This window comes from Narcine bancroftii, chromosome 1, assembly GCF_036971445.1.
Source record: "Narcine bancroftii isolate sNarBan1 chromosome 1, sNarBan1.hap1, whole genome shotgun sequence".
NCBI classification, from domain to species: Eukaryota; Metazoa; Chordata; class Chondrichthyes; order Torpediniformes; family Narcinidae; genus Narcine; species Narcine bancroftii.
In genome coordinates this window covers 101264948-101290520 of record NC_091469.1, presented here as the reverse complement: position 1 = coordinate 101290520, position 25573 = coordinate 101264948, and the positions used below count along the sequence as shown (strand labels likewise).

General features: G+C 46.1%; 1 protein-coding gene across 1 annotated transcript in view; it reads left to right on the top strand.

Moving 5' to 3' along the window:
• LOC138741150 (glutamate receptor ionotropic, NMDA 1) overlaps positions 1-25573 on the top strand; it is a 143131-nt gene that overhangs the window by 35643 nt on the left and 81915 nt on the right. Inside the window, exons 3-5 of the mRNA XM_069894817.1 lie at positions 10065-10241; positions 21462-21524; positions 22105-22205. Coding sequence (XP_069750918.1) covers positions 10065-10241; positions 21462-21524; positions 22105-22205 — 341 coding nt within the window. The remainder of the gene's footprint in view (positions 1-10064; positions 10242-21461; positions 21525-22104; positions 22206-25573) is intronic.

The window sequence follows — 25573 nt, the reverse complement described above, 5'->3', positions numbered from 1 at the left end:
CGGTGCTCCTGCGTAGACACGTGGGGGCGCACAAGGCTGAAACCCTGGTCAAACAGGTGTTCCTCCTACATGCATAATATAACTAAACCTACATTAGGTTCAGCAGCAGCAGTGAGGACACCATCTCAACCAGGGACCTGGCACCAGCGGAAGCACCCACCGCAGCATGACAGCATCATTCATCCCAGGACCTCGCCGGCCCGACGCACTCCCCCGACCATGGACATATGTGGGACACCCAAGACCATGTGGCCTGCCGTGTCTTCCCCACCCTAGGAACCCCGGATCCACTCCAACTGTGGGGGAACGAACCCACTCCCCCACTTATCCAACGCCTCACACACACTTCAACTCCGGCCGCCCCGGCCATCCCACTGCGCTGCACCACACCAGCCACTCTGGCCCCTGCCCTCCCAATTAGCCTCTGCTTACCCTTGCCGACCTTTGACCAGGAGCCAACCCTGCAACGGTTGCAGAGACTCCGCCAGCCGCCGGACTGTCTAAACTTGTAAATAATCTACATATGTACCTTCCCCACCTGAGAAAATTTTAAAGAAGTGGGTGAATGTGAGGATACACCACTAGCCTACTGCAGGGGCAACCTGTGTACCTGCAAAAAGAGTACTGGAGGACAAGGTTACACCTGGTTGGCTGTCAGTCAGCTGACCTGAATGGACCAAGCCCCACCCGGTTGGCTGCCAATCACCCTCTGGGATATAAACTGCATCCGGTCCCTCGAGGTCAGCCTCAGAGCCAGCACAGCTTCTCTCACAGCCAGCTCTGTAGAAGTTTGTGTGGAATAAAGCCTGTTGAACAGACTTTCTGTTTTGTGTCTGCTTTCTGCTCAATAGCGCATCACAATAACCCACAACAATTCACATAATCATCAGCTGTTTTGTAAGATCTAAAAAGGGCTAAATTCCAACCAAAGTGTTGAAAATAATGCTTTGAATGTTGTGCGATGTCTCAACTTAATGCTGCACATTCCCCACAGTATACCAGTTCTGGCTGGGTTTCTGTTCTTAAATCTCCCAAACAGGATTTGGTGACAACCCCTGGGATGAAGATTTCACCAAGTCAGTCTCATCTGATACCTGACTGTAAAGAACTCCAGTGTTGATGTGCATCTGTGCCTTTTCATTAGAAGATGCCCATGCATTCCTTGGAAAGGAACTATGGATATAGTGGAGAGGAAGAGGAACACAGGGCTACGGATAGAAAGTTCATAGTTTGACAAGGAAGTTAACAGGGTGCTTGAGCTCAGTTTCCGACCTGAAACTATTTCTCTCTCCATAGATGCTGCTTGATCTACTGAGTCATTCATTGGACAAGAAAGTCTGCAGATGCTGGAGTCAAATGCAATACACAAAAGTACTGGAGAAACTCAGCAGGTCACGCAGCATTCACAGGAAGTTTCTATCGATGCCGTGTGACCTGCTGAGTTTATGCATTGAGTCATTCATTTTCTAATCTTACACTAGGGTTAAACTGACTGGTTAGGAGTGAATGGATTTTATCTCTTTTGCATGCTTGGTTGAAAAATTGTACATTTTCAAGTGTCCAACCTCAAGAATGCTTGGAAGATTATGTATGAAGATTTGTAACAAGGTAGTTGAATTAATGGTGGAGTGAGGCATAGCTGGGTCAGGTATAGCAACCATTACTGAGACCAAGGTTGCTAGGTAAATTCTAGGATAGTTCAGTTGCAGAAGAGAGGAAATAGTGGCTTGGGAGGCCTGGTTTGAAGGAAAAGGGTAATGCAGCAGAGAGGAAGGACCAGAATCCTGTTTTACTCTCTCCACAGATGCTGCCTGACCTCCTGAGCGTTTCTGACATTTACGGTTTTTACTTAAGATTTGTGGCAGATGCTGTATTTTTTTTCTGATTTTCAGTTTAACCTCAGTGGTGGGAGAAGTTCGAGAATAATAATTAGGGATAAGGGTGGGTTGATTCAAGAAAGCCAGCATGGATTTATTTGTTGAATGAACCTGACTGAGTTTTTTGATGAAGTAACAGAGAGAGCTGATGATGACGATGAGGTCGATATGGACCTATACAAGGCAATTGATAAGGCACTGGCTAATAGGTTTGTCATGAAAGTTGAAGGGGCCGTGGAATAAAAGGGGCTACAGTTGCCAGCAACTGGTTTCCTGACATGAAGCAGTCATGGTGAAAGGTTGATTTCCAAGACTTTGGAATTTTGCAGGGATGTCCCAATATTACTGCAATTCTCTGGACTGACAGTGGCGAGCTACTGCACTGCAGAAGTGGCACCGCTGGAGCAGACCCACGAGGAGCGGGGAGATGCAACTGTCAGCACTCCTCCCTGTCGAAGGAGATTTATCTACATCAGAAATCATCGAGGTCCATGACTAAAGTGGTGCTGCCCATGCATGGCAGCCCAGACATCAAGGGTGTCAAGCTCTGAGGGACAATGGCAACATAAAATTTATTGTCATATACATTGTACAATGTACATAGGCACTGAAATTCTTACTATATGCAACCAAGCAGGTAGAAAAGGAAAAATAAAACATAATAGCATAAATTAAATTAAATTATAAAGGATAATAAACACAAAAAATTGATAGCTAATAGACTTTCACAGTTACCACTCTGCAAGAAAAACGGTGTTTTAATAGTACAAACTGTTAAACTCATTGGGTTAATTGAAACATTTTGAAGGGCTCAGGCCCAAAACGTTGTTTACCCTTTACCTCCCATAGATGCTGCGTGATCTACTGAGTTTCTCCAGCATATTTGTGTATTGCACTTGACCACAGTGTTTGCAGATTTCCTTATTTAACATCTCAGAAACAGACCTTTTGGCCCACCATGTTCATGCTGACAATCAATCTACACCAATGCATTGGTGAATACAATAACTGGGCAGTGTATTCCAATCACCCTTTGAGTGACCTTGTTCTTCTTCAGAATCCCATGAAATCTCTGCCCTGTAGCATTGGAGACCTCTGCTGTAGGAAAGGTTTCTCACCATCTACCCTCTGAATTTTTTATAATTCTTTTATTGTCATGCACATTATACAATATATATATATATGCACTGAAATTCTCACTTGGTGCATCCAAACAGGTGCTTCATTAAAAACAAACAAACTACATAAGTGTATATTAAATTGTAGTTGTTAATTTGTGGCAGGCAACAGCAAGGAAGAATTTTTGTGCATATATTTTGTCAGGTCCCAACTCAGCCTCATCCACCACAGGAAAAACATGCCAGGACCCTTTAGTTCCTCCTCATCAGTGAAGCACCCTGTTCCAATACTACCATACCCTTCCCATAGTGTGATAACCTAATCCAGCTGTGGCCAAATCAAATCACCCAGACTTGATGTAGGTGGTGGGCTACAATTTGCTTTTGAAGGTCTGTCATCTACAGGTGGGTGAGGGAGGTGGGGTGGGAGGTGGGGTGGGAGGTGGGCTAAGAGGCACTTCTTGTGTTGAATGGACCTGACCTGAAGATCTTCAAGGGGAAGGTGAGCTGGGTTGGTGAGGTCCTCAATCCACTGACCAGGACCCATGAGAAATGTGACCTTGAACACACAACTGACACATTGTATTATAATTGGTGCCAAACATGACTTATGAACTACTTTAAATGTAACAAGACAATTTCTGGAGAGACTCTACACCTTGATTTACTTCCTTTTGAACTAATTAGGCAATGATGCGGCAAGGGCCTTGAGGTAGAACCAGCTCAACTGGTTTATCCAGCAGCTCGCATCAGAGTGCAGTTCCAACCACAATGTAGAGAGTGTGCAACCGTGTAGTGAGTGATCTTGCAAGTGTGAGTAAGCTTGCTACTGCTGTGCAGTGAGAGGATTCTTACTGCTCCCATGCAGTGGGGGAACTTCTGCTGTTCTCCCATGCAATGGGAGGATTTGCACCGCTCCTGTGCAGTGGGAGGAGTCACAGGTCCTGTGCTTTGGGAGGACTCACTGGTCCTGTGCAATGGAAGGACTCTCTCTGCTCCCATGCAATGGAGGGAATATTGCTCTCCTATGCAGTGGAGGGAATATTGCTGCTCCTATGCAGTGGAATAACTTATGTTGCTCCTGTGCCATGGGAAGACTCTTGCTGTTCCCATGCAGTGGGAGAACTCTCCCCGCCCTCACATAGTGCCCACTGCCCTTGTAGGTTTTGTGGCAAATCCTTCATCCTCTCGGATCTTCACTTCCACTGCTCTCTCCTCTGCTTATTGGGCCATTGGGAATAAAACAAGGTTGTGTTTTTCCATTGTCGTCCCTCTCATTGGGGAGTCCTTTCAGCAAGCACTGGCAGAGGCCTCGCTGCCAGAATCCATGCATCCTTATGTATGGAGGGAATTGGAAGAATGGACTGATACACAATGCACTGTTGCTAAGCAGCAGAAGGACAGAGCAGAGGCCGAGATTGTGCGCACACACACACACACACACACACACACACACACACACACACACACACACACACACACACACACACACACACACACACACACACACACACACACACACACACACACACACACACACATTATTTGCTTCCATAATAAATTCAATCTTAGGTCCTGAAGGGAACGTGGGGAACCTTGGCGTGTGCAGAGCAATCAATAACCACAAGCAAATTCAAAGCAAGTGATTAAAGGCTTTAATGTCCTGAAACATCAGGCACGTCTCTACATGCTGCTGGCCCAGATCTAAGGCTAGTATGGAGGGAAGAGACTAGGTCTATCAGCCTTTATTGGGAATCTTACAGGGATGAGTTACAGGGTCAGAGGCAGACCAGCCTGTATAGTCAAGTGAGGTCACACCTGCACTACTATGTGCCACCACATTCATCCCTTTTTAGATAGAGTCTGGTGGGGTGAAGTGGGACAGTGTCCATCATTACCAGTCGTGGAGTTCACAGATTCAACCAGTACGGTGGCTTTATTTGTTGCTGTGATTGCCGCAGCCCCGGTTGAATTGTTGTCAGCTACTGCTGGACAGCAATAACCAGTATGGCTGGCTGAATGTCCGGGGGCTGAACTGTATTGGTCCAAATAGGTTTGGGGGAGGGGTGTGGGGGTTTTGGGGCTCAGTTCATGGTTGTAGGGGTGGTGGGGGTGGAGAAGGGAGTGGTAGTGGTGGTGGGTTCAATTGGTCATTTGTCTGGATGATACATGGGATCGGCTGGTCACTGACCAGGGCTTCTGGGTGCACCTCCTCTGCCGGGGCCCCTGCTCAAGTCAGGTCCAGAACAGACACTGTGTCGTCCCACCCGTCAGGGTATTATACGTGGGCATATTGGGGGGGTTTGCATGCAGGAGCTACACTTCCTGGACCAGTGGGTCTGCCTTGTGGGTCCTAACATGTCTGTGGATTGACACTGGTCCTGGGGTCGTCAGCCAGACAAGGAGTGTAGTTCCCGATGTTGATCTCCTGGGGAAGGAAAACGTTTTCTCAAGTGGGTTGGCATTTGTAGCAGTACAGAGTAGGGACCTGGTGGTGTGTAGCACTCCGGAAGGACTTCTTGCCACTGGGAGATGGGCATTCCTTTTGACTTGAGTGTCAAGAGGGTTGCCCTCCAGATTGTGCCATTCTCCCTTTCCATCTACCCGTTCCTGTGGGGGATGTAGCTGGTGATCCTACTTGTGGCTATACCCTTAGACAGGAAATATTGGCACAACTCCTCACTGTGAATGTAATTGGGGTATCCAAACAGGGTGAAGAGGTTGTGGAAGGCTTTAATGATCGTGAGTGTGGTCATATCTGGGCAGGGATTGGCGAATGGGAAGCATGAGTACTCATCCACGATATTCATGAAGTATGCATTCCAATTCGTAGATGGGAGGGGGCCCTTAAATTCCATACTGAGACATTCAAAGGGGCAGATGGCCTTGATCAGCTGAGCCTTCTCTGGCTGGTAGAAGTGTGGCTTACACTCTGCACAGACTGAGCAGTTACAAGTCAGCTCTCTGATCTCCTCTACTGAATAGAGGAGGCCGCTGGCCCTGACAAAGTGATAGTGGGGTGGCAGAGACTATCATGGAGGTCTTGGAGGCAATTTATCTGTGCCCTGGCACAGGTTCCCCAGGACAGGGCATTGGGTGGCTCATTGAGCTTCCCAGGCTGATGCAAGATCTCATAATTGTAGGTGGACAGCTCAATTCTCCACCTCATGATCTTGTCATTTTTAATCTTCCCCCCATATATTGTTAAATGGTTCTCTGATTCATCTGCAGGGTGAATGGTCTGCCAGCCAAATAGTGCCTTCAGTGGCACACAGCCTCCATTATGTCTGTGCTTCCTTCTCAATGGACAAGTGAACCTGTCTGCTTGGTTCAACATAGCAGCTAGAGCGACATCGGAGGCATTGCTCTCCAATTGGAAAGGGATGGATTAATCAATGGCATGCATCCGTTATGCTCTCGAAGGTCTTACAATGGGGGAAATGTGGTAGTTTTCACCAGGGGGTGGGCCTTATCCACATAATTGGGGACCAATTGGGCATAGTACAAGAAGAACCCAAGGCAACTTTGCAAGGCCTTGAGGTTTGGGGCAGTGGGAGTTCCCAAATGGGGCGCATGTGCTCGGAGTCGGGGACAATGATGCCATGCTCCACCATGTACCTCAGTATTGGTAGACGTGAGGTGTGGCAGGAACTGATGCAGTGGTAAGGAAATTCTGCAGGTTCGTGTGGTGTACCTCCTGGTTATGGCTGCAAATCGTGTTCCTTTGGAACACAGACACCCATTCATAAGGCTGATTGGGACCTGCTGGAGATGGTAGAGGCAGCCATTGGCCTCAAAAGCCATGTGTGGATGGTCCTCCGGGCGGATCGGGATCTGGTGATACGCCGACTTGAGATCGATGGTGGAAAAGACCCGGTACTGGGCTATTTCATTCACCATATCGACTATGTGGGGAGGGGGCAGGCATCTAATAAGGTGAACCTGTTAATGGTCTGGCTGTAATAGATGACCATTTGGTGCTTCTGCCCACTCTTCACCACCTCCACTAGTGCCCTCCAGGGGCTGTAACTGGGCTCTATAATGGCCTCCACTTACAGATTCCCTATTTCCGCTTTTATAAACTCTCTGTCCCCAAGGCTGTATCGCTACTTTTCGTGATGACCCGTTTGCCATCAGGGGTGATGTTTCAGAACAGGGGTGAGGGGGCGTGGAGGGACCTGGAGGGTAGCCAAACAGCATGTCAGGTACACTGGATGGACATTCCAGTGTCTGATTTGCTGTGTTCGGAGAGATGGGCGGACGATCCAGGAATTGATTGTTTTTGACCATGATGGGAGGATGGGGCCTGTCAAAATGCATCAGCATGCTCTTAAGCTGGCACTGGAAATCCAGTCCCAATATGACTGCATGCAGAGATAGGGAAACAAGAGCAGTTAGTTTAAGGTCACTGTGCAGCACCCATGGATTTCCATGACGTGGGATTTGCACAATAGAGCTTCCTTACACTTTGCAGCTGACACTGCAAGGGAATAGCGTTGGACCATGCCTGGGTGTATAAAACTTTCAGTGCTCCCCATGTCAAATAGGCAGCCCGTTGTGCGACTGTTTTTCTCAATGTCCATCATGGATCATGCCAGATGGTGTTGCCTGTTCTGGTTCAGCACAATGAACCAGTTAGTTCCTTGTTGGAATTGCTACTGCTGTAGTGTTGTGATGGCTGCCACCAAGATGGCCACCCTGGAGATCCAGAAGATGGCCGCCCCTTTGGGTTACATGTGATGGAGTCCGGAAGAGACACCGGATGTGATGTGATCCTATGTTGTCTTTCTTCTGTTCCTGCCGTTCAGTTCTCAGCTGCCAGAACTGACGCCAGAAGGGGGTTGATGCAAGAAGGTGATTCAGGTCACGATCCATACACAATGTACTGGAGGGAGGTTTAGAATGGCATAGCTTGGCATAATGCCCTTTCCTCCTGCAGTTCAAGCAGGTCACACTACGGACAATACTTTCTCGGGTGCTTGGTCTGGCTGCAGTAGTTGCACCTCATGTGCTCAGTGGTGGCAGTGGCAGTCAAGGTTCCTGGGTCCCAAGATGTCGGCGTCCATGCTCCCTACCTGGAGGCCACATGACTCGCAGAGTATGCCTCCACATTATTCTGAGCTGTCTCAAGCAATCGAGCCAGCTGCATGATTTCTTGTAGGGTCCAATTGCCCTTATCTGGGTGTCGCTTGTGGATATAGTTTGAGCAGAAGCTGGCCAGTAACCCATCGTGGATGAGCTCCTTTTGATAGACCACTGCAGTCACATCTACACACCCACAGGCTCATCCCAGCTCCCTCATGGCCCTCACAAAGTCGTGAACAGACTCACCGGAAGCCTGGTGTTGGGTGACCAGCAGGTAACAAGTGTACATAGAGTGCATGGGAGCACCGTATTGCTGCCGCAGCAGGGCCATTGTGTCATCGTACTTTTCGCAGTTCCTTATTATTTGGTAAGATCAGTGGCCCACCGATGAAAAGAGCAGACTGTACTTGTCTTCATTTGTGGAGATCTTGTGGTGCCTCATGTAGGCCTTTAAGCAGTGCAGTCACCAATCAAACTTGACGGAGACCTCTGGATCCCTGGGGGTCAGTCTCCATCTTCTCCACTTGGATTGCCTAGTCCATGGCAAGTAATCAGGATATTAAATTGTAGCACGATCAATAACCAAAAGTAGACTTGAAGCGAGTGATTAAAGCAATGGTCCTCAACCTTTTTATTTCTACTCACATACCACTTTAAGTAATCCCTATGTCATTGGTGTTCTGTGATTAGTAAGTGATTGCTTAAGGTGGAATGTGAATGGAAAGAAAATGTTTGCAAACCACTGTTTTAATCGTACCTAATTGACTTGTTATATGCATGGTTTCATAACTCCAAAGGAAATGGGCCAATGACAATTTTTCTCAAGCAAAGTATTTTAATAAAAATTGGGTCTAGAGCAGTGATTCTCAATCTTCCCTTCTCACTCACATTCCACATTAAGCAATCCCTTACTTATCACGGAGCACCGATGGCATAGGGATTACTTAAAGCGGTCTGTGTGTCGAAAGAAAAAGGTTGAGAACCATTGGATAAAAGGCTTTAATGTCCTGAAATATCAGGCACCTCTCTACATGCGGCAGGCCCGGATCCAAAGCTGGTATGGAGGGAGGAGACTAGGGTTATCAGTCTTTATTGGGTATCTAACAGGGAGGAGTTAAAGGGTTGGAGGTGAGCCAGTCTGTACAGTCGAGTGAGGTCACACCTACACTACTGTGTTCCATCACAGCATGTTTGCTCAATCTAAATCCCCTGTGAGTTATTAGGAGCCCAGCCCTCTGACACAGAGTTACTGGGAGCCAATATCTGTGATCCAGTGTCATCAAGAGCCCAGCCACAGATCCAGCAGCTCAGTAGTTTGTGGAGATTTGATATGACATCTGAAACCCTGGCAAACCTCTACTGATGTATAGTGGAAGGTGTGCCAACTGGCTGCATCGTGGTCTGTTATGGGGACATCAACACCCCTGAGGAGAAAGCCCTGCAAAAGGTAGTAGACGCAGAGCAGGACGTTGCAGGTAAAACCCACCCCACCAATGAGAAAATCTACGTGAAACATTGCTGTCAGACCAACCATCAAGGATCCACACCACCCAGGACATGCTCTGCTCTTGCTGCTGCCATCAGGAAAGAGGTAAAGGTGCCACCAGACTCAGGAACTGTTACTACCCTTCCACCATCAGACTATGAAACAGACTCAATCAGAAACTCAATTAAGGACTCTAATTTTGCACATTATTTATTATTAATTTTTTTCTGTATTTGTACAGTTTGTTTATATTACGTTATTTGTTTACATTTCTCTCTTTTGTATATCTTTTTCTTGAGTACAGTTTACCCTACTGATAAGTAGAAATTCTTCCTGGCCCACAGACAAAAAGAATCTCAGGGTTGTGTGTGGTGTCATGCATGTACTCTGACAATAAATTTGAACTTGAGAATGATCCAGAGTTACTGGTAACCCAGGTCCTTGAACCCAGTTTGGGATTGGCATCATTTCCTGACTGCTCCTTTGTCTCTCCCTCAGAGTATCCACCTCTCGTTCCTGCGCACGGTGCCCCCCTATTCCCACCAGGCACAGGTGTGGTTTGAGCTGATGAGCCGTTTCCGTTGGGGACACATCATCCTGGTGGTCAGCAACGACCATGAGGGACGAGCTGCACAGAAGAAGCTGGAGACTCTCCTGGAAGAAAAGGAGTCAAAGGTTCGTGTGTCTCCTCCGTGTCACCCTCCCCGAGTGTTCTGTGTGTGTAGATATCTGTACGTGAACACATTCTCTCTCCATTATGAACATGGCTAACATGTTGCTTAAAGCATCTACGCTGTCTTCAGTGGTACCAGACAAGTATTGATCATTCCACTTGCTTCACCATAGTCAACGTGTTCACCAGCAGGTGTGAGCCCGTACACTGGAGCTGTGCAAAAAAAAACAACCCGCAGATCTTCCTGCAGTCCGACTAGCTCTCCTGTCAATCAGTGAGGGCAGTCTTCATGGCCAGCACTGAGCTGCTTGAGTGGAGTGCGCACCCTACCAATCCCAGCTAGGGCAATGCCAATATTATGCCAGCCACTCCATCTTCACACAAGGCCCATTCATTCCCATTCTCGGCCCTTCTCTTGGGATGGACATTGAATCTCGGGCCCCTGAACGAACCTCACATTGATAAAATATTGTTTCCTTTAGCGTTGTTCTAACTAATCTCTCTCTGTAACTCTGCATCTTATGCTTTTACTGCTATACTATATATGGGTGGACTAGTTGGACTGCTCACCAAACAAACTTTATCTCTGCACGTTGGTACACATGACTATGAACTTGTTCCATCTCCCCAATGGCCTGTCAAGCCTTTCACAAGGTGAGCTGGGAGCAGCAGAAAGTCCTGCAAACCTCCAAGCTTGCTCTTCCTTTCAATAAGACCATGACTGACTCATGAACCCAGCTCCACATCCTTCCTCCATCATATCCCAGAAGTCCAGCCCAGTGTCTGAACATCTTTGCCATTCAAACTTGCAGCATTCCAAATATCCACAACCCACCTCGCTGCCTATTTTCCATCCTATCAATCTTCCTGATCCAACCATTTTCCTAGGGGTATCCTAGAATCTACACCCTCTTGCCAGGAGTAGCAATAGTTTCAAGTTTTCCTGTCAATCCTTCTCAGAATCTTATTTCTCTTGAACTTTTGGAGGGAGCAAGTTCTACCTCACAGTCTCTGCTCATGGACTAACCTCCATTCCAGGCTCCACTTCTCTGTCAGGAGCTCTCAGCTCCAAAGACAATAAGTGCCGTGGTCTGAACACACTCAGAGACAATTAATTCCAGGTCGCATATTTCATGGCAGCTCTCTCCCAATAAATACAACAAGCCATTTGCTTTCCTGTTGTTTCTGACTGAGTATGTTTCACATAAAAGAGACCACCACTTCTTCCATAATAATCTCTTGGTATTTAAAACACAAACCTGGTTCCTATTTTTCCTGACAAACCTTATAATGAGCCACAATTTCTTCATCTCAGCCAGTCATTTGCCAGTGTCTCTTCATATCATTGACGAGCCTGAACTTAGAGGCTTTCAATTGAGTCATTGACGTGAACAGCTTTGTGCCCTGGCATCCATCCAGTCACCTGGAGACAGCCATTTAATCCGATTCTCTGTTCTCTGTACTGTAACCAATACCTTGTTCATGTTCATACATTAGCCCACACTTAAGAGATCGTGGAATAATGTTTCGGTAACTATCTTTTCTGTGACTTCTTGAAAGTTCAGTTCTGCTTTATGTCCTGGTATCTGCCCTCACCCAGCATATTCTGATTACACAATGAAACATCTGAATAGATTTGTCAGAAAGAGTTTGCCTACTAATTATTGCATATTGACTATTTTGATTTTTCCAAGTGAGCATATCATATGTAATCAATTCCTTGGCTTTTCACATTCCCTCTTGTCTCCAGTTCCCATTCCTTCTCTCGCTCCTTTCTGAAATAACAGGGTTACATTTGTCACCTCCCATTCTGCTGGGACTTCACAGATTCTGTACAATTTTAGAAAATTACACCAAACCTAACCGGACTACTGCAGCAACCTCCAGAAACGCTGACGTCTAGCTTGCCTGCCATGGGACTGGCCAGCCACGGTCCCATTAACAATACTATGGTTAAGGTTAAGTTTATTGTTCCCTTTAGACCTTTGACTCAGGGGACAGGAGGAAGGGTGAAAAGAGAATTTATACACCTTTCTATGACTGTGAGTTGCCTCCCACAGATCACTGGTCAAGTTTAACCCCTGTGATTGGCAGAATCAGCCACAGCACACTTATCAATACTGAAAATGATAAGAATATTCTCTGCCACATATCTCCACCTTTCCCTCCCTCTTCCCAACCATGCTGATGTCTCTCCTTCTCTAAACCTCCTCAGACGTCTTCCCTCCCATCCTTCTTCTTTCCCTCTATCTCTGATTTCCTTCCTTCTCCCCTTGGTGCACCCCCTCTTTCCTTCCCCTCTTTTCATCCTCCCTCCTTTGCTCTCTCCTTCTGACTCCTCCATCCCTTCCTCCTCTTTTCTCTCTCCCGCACTCCCTACCTCTCCTTACTTTTGCTCTTTGTCTTCCTCCTGCACTGCACCCCCCCCCCCCCCACCAATTGTGTGTGACTACAACAGACAGGGCAGGATCTATGACTGGGATTGTGTTACTGCCAATCAACCACTTACTATCCCTTTGCCTCATCAGAGCATCACATTAGTGAGCTTAGAACTCAGGAAGGGGCTCATGATGGCTCATTTGTAGTTTGGAGAGGGTGCAGAGGAGGTTTACCAAATTCTTGCTTGGATTGGAATGTCTTTGATATATAAAAGTTGGATAAACTTGAATCAGTTTCTGTGAAGTGTTGAAGCTAAGGGGTGACTTTGTAGAGGTGCATAAAAATTATGTGAGGCCAAGTTAGAGTCGATAGCCAGCCTCATTTTCCCAGGGTAGAAATGGCAAATATTAGAGGGCAGAGATTTAAGGTGAGAGGAGGAACAATTAAAGGAGATTTATGAAGTAAGCTTTTTTTTTAACTCATGGAAAAGTGAGCATCTGGAACTCAGTGGAGGCAGATATGATGGCAATGATTAAGGAGCATAGGTAGATGAACAGGTAGGGAATCAAGGCATATAGATGGGATTAGTTCAATTTGCAATATCAGTGATGCAGACATGATGGGCCAAAGGACTTGTTCCTGTGTTGTTCCATTTTACAGATTCTCTCAAGGAACAGGAGTGTTACAATATGGAAAGTTTTCAACGGTTCTTCTGTGGAATAGTTTGGTTGGAGTGAATTGTCCAGATGGGTTAGAGCTTGGTTGTCAAACAAAGTAAGCTGTTGGCTTAGTCCAGGAATTAATAAACCAGTTAATGTTTGGCCAGTTTTCAGATGGATATAGAGTTGTTTTTTTTTAGCTAATTAGATTTATAATGAATCAATAACCAGAGGACATAGGTTAGGTGAGGGTTGGGGGAAGGGTGGGGGTGGGGGTGGGGGGGGGGGAAAGATTTAATAGGAACCAGAGAGCTAAGCTTTAACACAGTGATGGATTTTTAGAATGGGATGCGCAGGAGATGGTTGAGCAGGTACTACTGCAATGTTTAAGATAAAGTTAGTCAGATACATGGATAGGGTGGGTTTCGCAGGATATGGGCTAAACTCAGGCAGGTGGGGAATGTGTAGGAGGGATACTTTGGTCATCATAGGGCAAGTTGAGTTGAAGGGCCTGTTTCCCCACTCTATGACTCTAAGACTTGAATTTTTAAAAAAATGAAAGATTAGAATTTGGTGTGGCTGTGAGCAAATGGTCCAACTCATTCAGGGTAGATGGTTAACCGAATAATGGAGATGATATTGGACTGTTTAGTGAGTGAGGGCTAATGACAGCAGAGTTAACAATTGGGATTAAATGATCTAGATATAGCAAGAGGCTCAGTGTTTGAGTGAGGGGCCTGTAGTGGAGTGAAAGATTCAGTATTGGAATGAGGGACCTGTAGTGGTGTAACAGGCTCAGTATTGGAACAAGGTGAAGCGAGAGGCTTCAGTGTTGGAGCAAGGGACCTGTGTTGGAGTGATGGGCATGTGGTGAAGCAAGGGACCTGCAATGGAGAGAGAGGCTCAGTTAGAGCAAGGGGTCTGTTGTTGGAGCTTGGGGACTGAGTTGGGCGTTAGAGTCTTGTGTTGGAGCGAGGGACCCATGGTTGAAGTGAGGAGCCTGTGTTGGAGGGAAGGGCCTGTGTTGGCGGGAGAGTCCTGTGTTGAAGTGAGGAGCCTGTGTTGGAGGGAAAGGCCTGTGTTGGAGTATGAGGCCTGTGTTGGATCGAGAATCCTGAATTAGATTGAGGAACCTGTAGTAGTAGATGGGTCCTGTAGATTTGGAAGCGTCCAGTGTTGGAGCGCAGGAGGGGCTAAGTGACAGGGGAGGGACTTGAGGTGAACTTGGATATAGTAAGGTAAGGCAAAAGCTGCACCTGTTCAGTCAGATCCCATAAATTTCTGCTGTTAAAATCCTGCTCTTCGAACATAACAACCTCAGCCTTCTGAGAGAATTAAGTTCTTCTTCTCTCCAATGTCAGAGCCTAAAACTTTAGCCTTTGTTCAAACATACAGTGCAGAATCATCTCTCTCCCTATCTTATCACACTCCTTTGCATTTAAATATTTCAAAGGAGTCACATTTCCCATGTGAGCACTGACCCAGTCTGTCCATCCCACATCCCCACATTCCAGAGATTAATCTGGTCCACCTTCACTACTCTTTTTTCAATTGAATTCTATCCCTTGTTAGATAAGGAGAACCGACCTATGCACCGTACTCCAGATGTGGTCCCACCATCACTACTGTCTGTCTGCTTCACAACATGGCCAACATTCCATTCATCTCCCTCATTATTTACACATTTTCTATATATTTTGGGAGAGGGGCAATGTATCAATTTATCTAAATGCCAACATTTAATAACTTATGTACTTTAAATAATACTCTGCACGTCAAATCAGATAACTCTCAATTCCCCAGAGGGCATCCTTTCACTCAATGGATGAACCTGCCCTGTTCCTATGCAGATACCTTTGTCTTGTCATCTACTCTTCCACCCTGTAGCATTCTTAGACTTGGATACCTCACAATTGGCCCCTTCAACCTGGTCATAAGAACCCAAGATCGGAAGAAATAGAGCAGGAAGAGACAAATCCACCCCTTGATCACTCTCCGTCATTTACCAAGATCTGACTGATCTCTCTTTGCACCATTTCCCAGATATGGAGAGGATACCATTGGCAGGTTGAGTGGAGGTCAGATTGATCCCTGCATTCCTACCAACGTTGTTGTATGGTGAAGATAATGACAGCTCAGCCATCCTGTGCTTCAAGGAACACAGATCGAGCACGAAGTGGGGGATGAGGTTTCCTATGTTCAACGTTACAGAGACCCTTCTGTATTTACTGCAGGCAGACAAACATCCCTTCCCTGAAGCTGCATCACTTTGCGAACTTTGAGCTGCCAGCCCTGTATACTTTCCCTGCCCTAGAGCCACATCTTGATTTTTCTAATAGCCAGAAATCTCTCGCTCTCTGATTTGAAATATCTATCCCTGCCGGGATAGACATTTACAAAAACCATCACCTCTGTAAGGAAGGTGTTTCTCTTCACAACACTGTGACTACAGGTTCTGGTTCCTCAGCAAAGGGAAAAATCCTCCTCATAACTCCCCCATCTAACATGTATGAATTTTCAGTGAGAGCACCTCTCATTCAACCAGAGAATACTACAGCACAGAAACATAAGGCCATAAGACATTGGAGCATAAATAGGCTATTCAGCCCATTTAGTCTGCCCCTGCCATTTAATCATGAGCTGCTCCATTTTCCCAGCCTGGCCTTCTCCCCATAACCTTTGATGCCTGAATAATTAAGAACCTATCAATCTCTGTCTTAAATACACCAGTGACCTGGCGTGCACTATTCCACAGATTTACCACCCTCTAGCTGAAGAAATTCCTTAGCATCTCTGTTTTAAGCAGACACCGTTCAATCCTGACATTGTGCCCTCTTGTGTTAGACTCTCCCATCATGGGAAACAATTTTCTACATCTATTCTATCCATTCCTTTCAACATTTGAAATGTTTCAATGAGATCCCCCTCATTCTTCCTAAATTCCAACAGGCCCTTTGGCCTATCTAATTTGTGCTGAAATATTATTTTGCCTAGTCCCATTGACATGCATGCAGACCAAAACCCTCCATACCCTCCCATCCATGCACCTATCCAAGTTAAATGTCAAAATCAAGTCTGCATTCACCACTTCAGCTGGCATCTTGTTCCACACTCTCTCCACTCACTGTGTAAAGTTCACCTTAATTTTCCCTTTAAACTCCAGGGGAGAGGAACCAGATCTACTTCATTTCTTTTGAAATACTAGACATACCAACCCAAGAGTCAGTCTGGAGAATCTTTACTCCACTCATTCTCTCTCTCAGCAGGTCCTTTTTAGATAGAATGTAAAACACTGCAAAATATTCTAGATGAGGTCTCACCAAGGCGTCTACAATAAAGTATGACATGGTAGCAATTAACTCCTCTTGCAGTAAATATCAAGGTCTTATTTCCTTTCCTTACTTCCTGTTATCTCTCCATGTTGGGTTTCAGAGACCTGTGCAGAAATCTTTCCTACTCCCATTTCTATTTCCCAGACTGTCACCATTTAAAAAATACTCACTTGTAATCTGCTCCTGCTGTCTTTGATGTTGTACCTGGTTGCATTTGTGGTACTGGTTCCTGAGTACTCCATTAATACAGCCTGATAATTTGAAAGTGATCCATTTATTGCCATCCTTTGTGTTCCACATAAACCAATCTCTACACACAGTATGCCACCCATCACTGTGATTCCATGTGCTAATATATTTTCTGTGGCTCTTCATTAAACATCTTAAGGCACCATGTTCACATTTCTCCTTCACTACCTGCTAGACTGAGCCAGTTGGTTTCCTTAAGCTGCCAGAAATCAGTGAGATTTTGCAGAGAAGCATTGGTGGTGTCTTGCCAGTACCTTGAGACACCCAGAATGGGCAGTCCATCTCACCATAAGCTTTGTTCAAGATTTGATGTCTTCTTCAAACACTATTTTGATTAGATAACCAAAATGTTTGCTATTGGCCAGGAGGTGATGGTGAAAGTTATCTTCAGCAGGTGCCAAGACATGGGAAGTAGCACACTGCTTGTAGAATCTTGCAGATACTGGGCAGTGTGGTACAGGGGATAGGCTGATAGAGGACCCTTGTTCTGCAGATATTATGTGTATGGCCCATTCTCTCATCTGCTTTAGTGATAGAGGGGACAATCACTTGGACAATGCAACGCTCAAACTGTGGCTGAAGGACTGAGTTTGCTTCTGGGGTGGGAGCGATGTCAACTGAACAGCTTCCCATTAGCCTCGGAGATGAGTTTCACTTCAGCAGGAAGGTTGTTGGAGAAGAAGTGTAACAATGCGGTGAAGAAGAGAGCAATAAGCTTTGGTACACTGGGTTGGCTTTGCTTAATCATTGAGGGTGGATTCCTCGGTGATCCTTGGTGGAATCAAGTCTTGTTAGAGAAGCAAAAAAAAGGAGACATGTTTCTGTGGGGCACCAGATTTGGGGAGGATGATTTGCAGTCTCCCTCCATTTAGCAGGTTGCGTGGAGGTCATGTCTGATATTGATCCTTGTGTTCTTCTTGTCATTGTTGTGTAATGAAGATAATGTCAGCTCAGCCACCCTGTGCTTTCAGGAACACTGATTGAATGCAAGGCAGGTGATGAGGTTTCCTGTGTCCAGCATCACAAAGACCCCTCTGTATTTACTGCAAGCAGACAAACCTCCCTTCCTAGAGGCTACGTCACTTTGTGATCTTTGAGCTAACCTGTATGATCTGCCTCAGACGAGATATTGGAGATGATAGGTCCACACTGACAAGTTTGGAAACTCATCATCACACAAGGTCACAGGAATTTAATTTTTCCTGTGAGATAAGTGACAGTGAGAGGGTCCACAGACTGAGCCAGTGGAATGAATCAGTGATCCTGTGGTGTGAGTGACTAGTAATCCTAGTGGAGTAGGGGTTGGGGATCCAGTGGCATGGGACAGTGAAGCAATGGTGTGTGACTAGAAATACAGTGGAGTGGGGGGTTAGGGATCCAGTGGAAGGTCAATAATCTAGTGGAATGGAGAGCCAGTGATCCAGTGGAATGAAGGACTGGTGATCCAGTGGAGTGAGTGTCAATGATTCAATACAGTGAGAAGTTGGGAACACAGTGGAGCCAGAGGCCAGTGATTGTGGAGTGAGAAGTTAGTGATCCATTGGAATGAAGAACCAGTGATTCTGTTGGGTGAGGGGTCAGTAATCCAGTGAGGTGAGGACTCAGTGATCCAGTGCCATTTGGGATCAGGATCTATACCATCACATATTCCTTCATGCCTTACATCACCATCGCAGATTGTAGCCACAATGCACTGTCTTCACAGACACTGAAGCATCTCATTCAGACCTCATGAGCACCATCAAGTCGACAACAGGGTGATATCCATCCCACTGGGTTAGCTGCCACCAGTTGGTTATTGAGTAATCTCACTCATCAGTCCTGCTTGTCTGGATGTCTGGAAGATCCCTGCCACACAATGGATTTCGCCGAATGATGGAGAGGAAGGGATTTTTATGACCTGATATAAATGATCTATGCTGTGGATGGTTCTCACCTGACCCCTCCAAAGGAGACAACCCTGAGGGAATGAGCTCCTTGGAGCTGTTGGAACAGAAATAAACCTCTCTGTTCAGATTATCTCCTTTTACTTGGCCAGGAGGAACCAGCCATCACTCACTGGCTGAAAAGAAATGTTGTCCGATGAGTGAGAGCACTCACTCAGGAAGACAGACCTTGTCGGAATCAGATGAACAAGAGGTCCCTCTCCTTCAAACTGCGGTGCTGACTCCTTCCCACTGGGATAGAGCTCGATCAATAGGGGTGCGAGGGAATGAATCCCAATCTCTCCGGAGCAGTGAAACATGAATGCTAACAGGACAGAGAAAGGAGAAGGCACATTCAGAAAGTGTGAGTGGTTCCACCAGGAGCTTAATGAGAATCAATGAAGCACCACTGTGGATCAAATAGAAAGCAGGAATCCTTTTCACACAGAAGGAATGGGTTATTCCCCTTACCTGATCATTTTGAATGGGATCTTCTCACTAGATTGGATGTATGTGTGCCATCAACATCAGATAACAACTTGAGGAGATAACCAGTAATGTGAGATTCCCCTTACCAAGTTGGCAGGACAATCTTCTCCCAGCTCTATTATGCATGAGTAATTACCCTCAGTCACATTGTGGGAACGGGAACACAAGAAAATCCTCCAAACTGCTGGAGGAAGTCAAAGGTATGCCTGAGAGGGTAGAAGAATGATTGACATTTCAGGCCAAAAACCTGCATTTGGACCTAGGAATGACCTCTCACAAAGACCTCAAGGGAGAAGAGTCTGCTCTCCATGACCGTGAGTGATTCCATTTCAGTTATGAATAACAGGCTCCCTCTGACCATGTGACGGGAGGCAAGGCCCCTCCAGTTTCATCAGTAGGCATTTGAGATTCCTTTAATTCTATCAATGGATTTGAGCCATCTTTCGAATGAGTCTGATGGGCACGTCTGACCCTTTCACAAGAGCCCCTTCTTTGGAGCATAAACCCAACCAGACCAGCCACCAGGTCTACAAGAGAAGATCAGAGGCTGGATATCCTGCAGCGAGTGACTCACCTTCTGGCATCCCAAGGCCATTGCACCAACTACACGGAAGACTCTTCACTTGCCTGGAGTAGCGCAGCCCAAATCTCTCAAGATCTCCTCTATTCAGGACAAAGCAGCCTCCTTCAACCACTCCCTTCCACAAACCCACAACCACTGCCACCAAGAAGAACAAGGTGAGCAGGGGCAGGGAGCACCGTTCCTTACAGTACCCCCCCACCCCACTCCCAATTCACACACTTGTTAACATGCCACTGGTCCTTCATAATCACCAAGTCCAAATCTGCCAAGTCCCTGCACCCGGCAATGTGGAAGCACCTCCTCCAGAGCGACTGAAGTAGTCCAAGAAGCCAGTTCACCTCCATCTCCTCCAGGGCAGTTAGAGAGAGGAAATTCAGGTCCTCCCTGCAACACTCACATCTGAAAAAGAAATAAGTATAGCTAATTGGAGAAAGTGATCCCTCTCACCATTTCAGTTGGAATAAGACATTTCAATTGATCATTGGGTCAGCAACTCTTCTGACTAAACCAATATCAGTCAGACTGATAGGTCTCTTTGCTCCAATGTGAAGAGATTGCAGAAAACACTCAGCCAGACAGGCAGCATCTGTGGGGAGAGAGAGAAAGACAATGTTTCAGGTCGGAGAACTTTCGCCAGATCCGAAATGTTAACAATGCTTCTCTTTGCATTGACCTGCTGAATGCTTCCAGCAATTTTGATTTATTTTGGATTCATAACTTCTGCAATGATTTTTCAGGAACAACTCATTCTCTGGATTAATATGAATGAGGGGTCTCCCAGACCATAACTAGCCCCTGTATTCAGTCACTTGGGGGTAATACAATTTTTTGCAATTGAACAGAAATTCTTCTTGGCATCAAACATTCCTGACACAAGTTCTTCAAAGCTAAAATGTTCCCCCTCTGTGGATCATTCCTTTCCTGATCTGCAAAGGTAGGAATGAACAGACGTTGCTGGTGACAGCAGTGACTGGAATCTGGATGGGACGAAGGCAATCCCAGGGACAAGGAGCTCACCTGTGCCCCAGACCAGCTCATCCCTTCCCCCACTCAGGAGTCAGTCCCAAAAAATCAAAGAGGACAGCAGGGACATTGGAAGTCCTTGGGTGCTGACTTCCGCATCTCAGGGCCCCCAGCGTACAGCTACAGTTGAAATGCTCAGCAAACCATCACACAAGCACTTATACTCCAGGCCCTCACAACCCAGCGCTACTGAACAAGCCTTTCTCACAGCATCAGGGCTGGTATCACCGAGGCAGTGCCATGTGCCAGGCTTACAGAGCTGTCAAGCACCAATAGACTCAGGGTTAGTGTCAGAGAAATCATTCACAGAGCCAGTATAGGGGTTCCACAGCTCCAGCCACAAGGTCAGACTGCTTGCTCCCACAGCGCCAAGTCTCACCGAGAGAGGCAGCTGTGCCCATGCCACCAAGACAGAGCCACAGAACTTTCAGTCAAACGAGGAGCAGTTTTTATTTGCAAGCTCCAGTGTTACGTATTGACCCTGAGGAAGAGAGAGGGTTAAATTGCTTACTACACGTCATTTTCAACTGTTTATAATATTCTTCTGTGTCTGCATATTTTCTCTGTGCACATTACTCATCAGAATAAAAAAAGGAACTTTGAAAACAAGGACCAACATTCGTATGACAGCAGGCGAGGACCAAAGGTATATTTGCATGGAGAATGCACGAGTCCACCAATCTAAAACTAACGGAGTCGCCTAGCCACAGTCACAATATGACCAATGAGACTGTTCTGGTAGCACGCTGTTAGTTTCAAACAGATTCTTTGGTTTGTCAATGAGAATGGTTAAAGAACATGAGCCACCCTACCTAACCAAATCTTGTCATAAGGACACGTGCATGTTGAATAAAAGACTAACTTGCAAGTTTCTTAAAGTACATTTTAGAATCAAGCCATGACTTTTCCCCAAGACTTCAATCCCTTTTAAGACGCTATTTTGTTTTCTTTTCGAAAGACCGACCAATTCTTTCTCAGGTTGAGATGCATCTTTTCTCGTCTATTCTACTCTGTCAGCTGCACGCACCCCTTTTTTGGTCTTGTTCTTAGTTTGCATGCCCAGTCCAGAAACTGTAGCTCACATTGGCTCCAGATGGGGCCAAGTTCTTCCATCGCCTTTAAGATGATCTGTGCTGGAGATCAAAGGCATCGTTGGTGGAAAAATCCTGCAAAAGAAGGTTTTGGACAAGTTGTGTAGTAATTCTGAATCCCTGCACCAACTACAGGCTGAGAAGGTCCTGCAGTTTGAACCAGGCACCACAAACATGACATCAATGCTGCTGGAAGCCAAAGAATTGGAGGCAAGAGTCATCATTCTATCAGCCAAGTAAGTGCCAAGCGGTCTGAAAACGGACACGTTAATCACCCTGTTCTGTGTGTATCTCTTGGTCCGTTGCATTCTGAGGAGTCAATTTGCATGCTTCGGTTTCTACATTGTCCATAGTTTGTTATCACCAGGTCTGTTTGCGCCGTCTCTATCAGTGTCACCTCCTATCCCCAGATATTAACCATACCCAGTTGATCGCTTGTCCATCTGTTCTCCTCAGCTTTCTCACTTCCTCTTTTCCAGTTCTAGTAGTCTACAGTCTGTTTCTCCCCCAAGATGCTGTCTGATCTGCTGAGTGTTTTCAGCAATTTCTGTTTTTATTTCAGATTTCCAGCATCTGTAGTTTTGCTTCCCTTTCCCATGTGTCTGTCTATGAACACGTCCCTTCTGCACTCATTTCCTTCTCATTGGTCCTATTGCTCCAATTCTCTAAGTGTCCAAATAGCCTCTTCCTTCTTCTGCACCTGTCTTTTCCTTAAGGTGGATGACACTTACCATCCTTAAGAATCTCTCACCTTGAGTTAAGGTAATGCTTAACCGTGAACAATTGCATGTCTCTGCTTTTTCCAGTGACTTTGTCTTGTCTTCTATTCTGAAATGCAGCAGTGACTAACTGTTTATTTTTGATCTTGTATTATTTTGAGTTGGGGCAGACTGTGGGAAGAGCTCCTGCTCTGATCTTGACCCTGGATGAATCAGTATGAGAGAGCTCCTCTCTGACCTTGACCCTGGGGGCGGAACCACCTCTAACCTTGAGCCTGGGTGGGTCAGTATGGGGGAGCTCCCTCTGCAGGTTTGACATCATGTTTAGGCTATTACGGATTCCCACTCCATTGTCTACTGGGCGTCAGGAGGTTCCCTTGGCCGGATCTCCAGCACTTCCCCTGGACTGGACGATGGGCAAATCCCCAGGGCCAGAATCCCGGTTTGCCCTGGGTCAGATCTCCAGCAGTTTCCCTCAGCCAGACTACCATTTGGGCCAGACCCCTGGGCAGGTGCCCATTTCTTAGCTGCAGCCAGATCCTAAGGTGAGCCTCAGCAGGCTCTCACCCTGTGCAAGGGGACCTGTAGAAGACAAGAGCAGCAGTAGGAGATCCCCAGGTAGATACCTGGGCCACTGAATCTGGTGACATTCATGTGAAGCCATAGCTCTGTACAGATTTGGTATGATGCTAATGCCTTCCAGTGTCAGGTGATATTTCAGTGGCAATGCTTTGATGCCCCTGTTACAGTAAGAAGGGGAGAGGGAGTGGGCGGGCAGGACAGTTCAGGGAGGAGATCCGGAACTGGGATGCTGATCCGGAGTCTGAGCTCTGGGGTGATGAACATGGAGACTAATGCCTGTTGAAAACAACCTCCCCTCCCTCCTCAAGACCTGAATACTCACTCTGTGCTAGAAATCCTCATCCTGTGGTTTCCTTGTATTGCTCTGTGGAAAACATTGGCATGTCTGAAGGATGCACAAAACACCCTGAGTGACAACGGCTCTTCTGCCTGCAATGTTGAGATCTGCTACCTCCATGTGCCATCTTGCCCAGATGTCACAACTCGACCACAGTACCTCCAATCCCCCTAATAGATGCAAAGCATCCCATCCCATGGCTTCTCAACGCCTGCACGACATCCCAAGACAGCATACATTAGACAGGGCAAAAAGACATAATGAAGCCTTGAAATATGCCAGCAATATCAGTCCTTGTGGAGCCAGCAGAAGCTGGCAGGGCTGGCTGGGAAGCAGGAAGTGGCAGAGGCATGAGCTATCATTTCTCAAGATGGAGGGATCAATATCAAGACTGACCCATGTCACTAATTAATAAGTGTGTAGATAACTCACTAAATCGGACTAGGAGGTAGAAATCCACTTTCAGCATTTGAGGATGTCACCACTGATGTTGAGGGTTGGATTGGAGTGCAGAAACCTGCAGAGGCAGAGTTCCAAGGAGAGAAGGAAGGGTGTAATTAGAGTAGCATCGGAGAGCTCAGGATCATGTAACTTTAAAGTGGATCAATAGAGCTCTCAAAATCTACCCATTCACACTCAGATCATTGACATAGGAATAGCATTGGAAAACAGGGATTCATATGCTGGACACACTCAGTAGACCAGGCAGCACAGGTGGAAAAAGAACCAGAGAATGTCTCAGATCCACAACTTTCAGGATAACCTGTGCTGTGCGTCAATCATTAAATATATCAGACCACCAGCATTTCCTGCTTTTGATATAAATTTGGTGATGCTTTGTTTGACAAAGCAAGTGTTCTGGTAACATCATGTTAAGGACATACAGTAAATGCACAGGGAAGGGAGAGGAAGATTCACTAAAATTATATGCTTGATGTTAAAGTTTATTATTTAGGAAAGATTGGGTAGTCAGGGTTTTTTCTCTAACAAAATAAGGACTGTATGGTGACTGTCAAGAGTTTACGATAAGGTTTGATCAGGTAAATGTGGGGTAGACATTCCAATTTGTGTGTGAATTTGAGGAAGAGGTAGAGCAGGAGCCCCAGTTTGGTCCCACTGACCTAAATGCCTGAGAATAGTGTGTGACCCCAGAAGATAATTCACAGTGAGCTCTGTTCTGACAGTGAGGGTTTTACCAAGGTGTGTTAGGGCATCGCCAGCTCGAGTTGTTTACCTCTTCTGCCTGTTTACCCCTCTTCCTCCAGTTACCATGACAACTTCCAATAGTTCTGAATTGTAACAGCTAATAACATTTTGGTTCAATGCTGTGAAATTCACAAATTCTTGAAGGCATGAATAAGACTGAAAAGATCTTCAAATCTTCACCTGAAACTAGTGGAAATTCTTTAATTCACTGGACAAGGACCATCCCTGGGTGGCAGCTGAGATCACAGTGGCATTGGCCAGAAATGCATGAATCCCTCCAACCAGTGAGCAGCTTTCAATAGATTGGCAGGTTGGGGGGTTCCTGCCAGAGCAACACTTTTCCTCCCCCATCCCACCCCATACCCTTTCTTGCTCCTGTTGCACACCCCCACCGTAGGAATGGGAAATTCCCATTGCTTGAAAGCTTGAGTAGTGTCCATACCAACCAATTGACAAAGGGATTATTCCTAAATCCATTAGCAGAAGAACCTGTCAGAACTTGCCATGCAAATAAATAAGTTGGTTAGGAAGGCGTATAATGATTTGACCTTCATTAGTCAAGGCATTAAGTCCAAGAGCTGTGAGATAATATTGCAGCTCTATGTAACATTGATTAGACCACACTAGAGTATTGTGTTCAGGTCTGGTCATCTCATTGGAAGGATGTGGAAGCTTAAGAGAGGGTGCAGAGGAGATTTACTAGGAAGCTGCCTGGATTGGAGAGTGTCTTTAATGAGGAAAAATTGAATGAGCTTGCGTT